The sequence below is a fragment of the Oryza brachyantha genome, chromosome 10, assembly GCF_000231095.2.
Source record: "Oryza brachyantha chromosome 10, ObraRS2, whole genome shotgun sequence".
Taxonomy (NCBI): domain Eukaryota; kingdom Viridiplantae; phylum Streptophyta; class Magnoliopsida; order Poales; family Poaceae; genus Oryza; species Oryza brachyantha.
Window position 1 is genome coordinate 12,105,366 of NC_023172.2, and position 3,718 is coordinate 12,109,083.

Here is a 3,718-nt window from a genome sequence, read left to right on the forward strand (position 1 = left end):
TACTAGGGAAAGATGAGCTCCCAAATATATATAACTAATACACAGATTTATGAAGTGCTTATTGCACGAAAAAAAACTTTTACAATAGTTTCCTATATATGAATGGTAGATATGAATGGTAGGTGACTAAATAAAATTGATGTTCCGTTTAATTTCCTAGAGTGATTTGGGTCATTTAGTTATTACACTAATTTTAAATTTATACATTTTACATTGGCGTAGAAAAGAATTTCATTTGTTTTTATATTAGTAAAGATAGTTTTGTCAAAGTACTTGTTTGTTTCATGATATTTACTCTCTTAATCTCAGCTTTACATACGGGGAAATGATAACATGTGTTCAGTAACTATGGCGTCAAAAACAAACGCTATCAAAAAAACTGCCCTGTAACCACTTACATTCAATTTCGGCATGACAGCTAGCTTAAAAGTTTAATTATTTACACCACCGAGTTTAGCATAAGCTACCAGATCTGTGAAAAATATTCCCAATAGCGTATAATTCTAATTCATCTCAAAGTTGTTAATTTACAAACAACTTTCACCCGCATCTTGTAAAAAGACTCTCAGTAGAGTATAATTCTAACCCATCAACAAGGTTGACCAAACAACTTTCACCCGCATCTTGTAAATACCACAGCTAATCTCGTCCTCATTAGAGCCTCTAGTGAATGGGGTGAACTTCAAACTGCGACTGACGACATGATTCTGATGAATATTATGGGCATGAATATTCAATATCAACATCTCTTTTCTGGACACTGCTACGACACGTCGCAGCAGCTGCACGACTCTGTCATCACCAACTGCGTTTGGAGAACCGACATCACTGTCATACAGTACAATATCATTCGGAACATCTGTTGTGCAAGCCGTAATTTTCCCATGAAAAACTTCAGAATCTGACAGAATCTTGATCTCAACAGTGCCCTCCAGTGCTTCCTTAACACAAGCAGTTACAAGTTCCACCTCACTGAGCCTACTCTCCAAGGTTTCAGTCACAATCTTAAACCGACGAGTGTAGACTTTCATTTCAAGCAATCCTTTACTAAATTCCTTGTCATTGCACTCTTCATTCTCCTTAATCTTCAAATTTATCTCAAAAAATATTTCACCATAAAAAACAATTCCTCTAGTTGGTCCTGTGAGAATTATATCTTCATTCTACAAGAAAAATTACACAAGACGTTAGCCATATGTCACACTAATGATATATATAAAATAAATGATAATTATCCATAGAATATAATAGTATTGTTATTATTTATTAACCACCTTAAACTTGTACGCAGATTCATATTAAATTGATTTGCTAGCAACCTAGGCAAGAATTTGGACTGAGCTCATCAAAATTCACACAATCATTTAATTGCAATAATTATATATGATGACATGATCAATCAAATTAAAATATAATGACATGACTTAATATTTGAATACATAAAAAAAAGTAGGTATTTGTGTTTTGTATGAAACTAGTCCAAGTCATGCATATAGACAACTCAAATGTAGCTAGGTTTAGTATGCCTTTAACTGTACATAACTGTAAAGAAATTAGTTCGATGTATTATGTGAAATAGGAGAGATTAATAGTGTGAAGAGATACTCTTTAAAATACCTCTGACTGGATAACTTGGCAATTGTTCCTATTGCGCCGGAAGATGGTGATGCAGTTAAAATCTAATCCATCTCTGACTATCACAGTCCCATATAGATTGATAGGGTAGCCAACATCTGATGATTTTACTTTCAGAGATATTACATTTAACGAGCTAGTCAAAATGTGATCCTCTGGGATAATTGCGTCTGTAAAATGCATTGGACCATATTGCGCTGACAAAATTGAAAATGGAGTTAGTTTGCAACAGGGAAGAATAGTGTGTTAACAAAAGTATACGTTTGATAATGTCTCTAGAGGACAAAAGTTTTCATAAGGTAAACAGGGTTGTCCCTATCTTTTGAGTTGTTACGGAAATACAATAATGAAAATTATTTTAGTTGTTTCAGAAACAAAATTATTGCAGTTGAGAAAGTATCTAGCTACTTTTTAATCTTATATATACTTCAGAAAATCCAACCATACACCTGTCCATTTGCTAAATAAGATCTATGAGGTCAGAGAGAGTATATGTTCAATAGCATACTGCATGGGATATTTTACAACTAGGGAGAAACTGAACTAAATCCATCGCAATATCTGCTCATCTTAGCAAAACCTAAACAGTATGAGCTGTCTAATTCTTCATATAACAGCTTACCTGTGTTTGGCTTGGACCTGCCCGAAATGAGAAAATTGATCATTTGCATCTCATCCACAGGAGGCAAACTACAATTTATCTGCTTGGTACCCCCCCCCCCAATGGCCCCATCATCCCTGACATCACATGATCTCCCTCCTCATCCACCACCCTGGCTCAAGGACACTAACATTTCAGGCCCCCACACCTAAATGTCACTCACCGTCGGTGTCTAGCCCGTCCAGTGCAAGGTCTCCAATGAGATATAATTTACTGCCAATTTGCATTTTGCAATCACTGGAAAAACAAGACCCTAGCTGCTGGTGGTACTAGCACTGACTATCTATGCCAAAAGTGACAAACAGTCCTTTTGGGCAGTGTGGCAAGTTATCAATTGCAAGATAAGGAGTGGCGAATGATCAAGAGCCACTGTGAAGAGTGGCACATGATCAAATTTCTCCAGTCAGTGAGGATCCCATCTAGTGAATTTTAAGGTAGTTTGCTCCACTAAAAACATCTCCCAAATAGATACATGATAAGATATGAATCGGATATCTTTGTCTAATCTTTGATAGAAGGTGAGCAAATCATTTTTTCTGTGCTTATTGCATTGTTTCCTGTTCATGTGCCTGAAACTATTGGCCTGCCTTCACTCCACGTGTTTGATTGGATTATCAAAATCATGTGCATAGTGGGTGTGCGTTGATTTATGGAATATTGCTAGAGATGAGCGTAATCTTGCAGTGTGCTAGAAAAAAAATTGCAGTGTATTGATAACAACAATATGATAGACTGGAGTAATAATTAGATTGTTGATGTGGCCATGACACATACTCTCCTTGTCAAGGTCGAAGATGGTGAGGTTTAGGAAGCAGGCGCGCGTGTAGTAGCTGATCCCTGTCTTGGGGTCATGCTCCCAATACTGGGAAGCCAGAGCACTACTCCTCGCCCACCTCTCCTTCACCTCCGGCGTGTCCCGATAACTCGTCGGCCTCAGCCGCCGGGGCTTCAAGCTCTGCTCCCGTCGCTTCTGTTTCGCTGCTTCCGCCGCCGCCTCCTCGTCGTCCTCCTCCACAAACAATGGCAAATCGAAGAGATCCTCCATGGTGGTTCTTCAAAACCTAATCCATATGTATATATATTAATAAAATTCATATGTATTTATACTAATAAAATTGAAACATATCGGAAAGTCGACGGATGGGAACGAAAAGGCTGGAGAAAGGAATTAATTATATCAAAATAGTAGCAATAGTCTCCCACCTCTTCCTCCTACACCGCCGCCACCGAGCTTGTGGTTGGGGTTAGGGAGCTCGTGGTTGGGGTTAGGGACTTAGAGCCTGTTTGGGGGAGCTGGAAATTCTGAGAAGCTAGCTGGAGATTCTGGAAACTTGAGATTCTAAAAAGTTGAGAGGGCTCTGTTTGGGGGAGCTTCTGAGAATTTGCTGGCTAGTGTCCTGAGAGGCTGAATTGTCTGAAATA

The 3,718-nt window shown here is 38.3% G+C and overlaps 1 protein-coding gene across 1 annotated transcript; it reads right to left on the reverse strand.

Moving 5' to 3' along the window:
- Positions 1-480: 480 nt before the first annotated feature.
- LOC121055614 lies at positions 481-3,341 on the reverse strand. The gene is made up of 3 exons (XM_040528500.1): positions 3,071-3,341; positions 1,618-1,832; positions 481-1,163 (listed from the first exon to the last, which is right to left on the reverse strand). The coding sequence occupies exons 1-3, from the start codon at positions 3,339-3,341 to the stop codon at positions 582-584; spliced, it is 1,068 nt and encodes a 355-aa protein (XP_040384434.1). The 3' UTR covers positions 481-581.
- Positions 3,342-3,718: the final 377 nt, after the last annotated feature.

What these genes read in the sequence shown, in the direction of transcription:
- LOC121055614 (XM_040528500.1), bottom strand. Translation starts at nt 3,341, where the DNA reads ATGGAGGATCTCTTCGATTTGCCATTGTTTGTGGAGGAGGACGACGAG. An exon ending in CTTCGACCTTGACAAGGAGA is followed by an intron (nt 1,833 to 3,070) that starts GTATGTGTCATG and finishes CAATTTTGTCAG; the next exon opens with CGCAATATGGTCCAATGCAT. An exon ending in GCCAAGTTATCCAGTCAGAG is followed by an intron (nt 1,164 to 1,617) that starts GTATTTTAAAGA and finishes TTTTTCTTGTAG; the next exon opens with AATGAAGATATAATTCTCAC.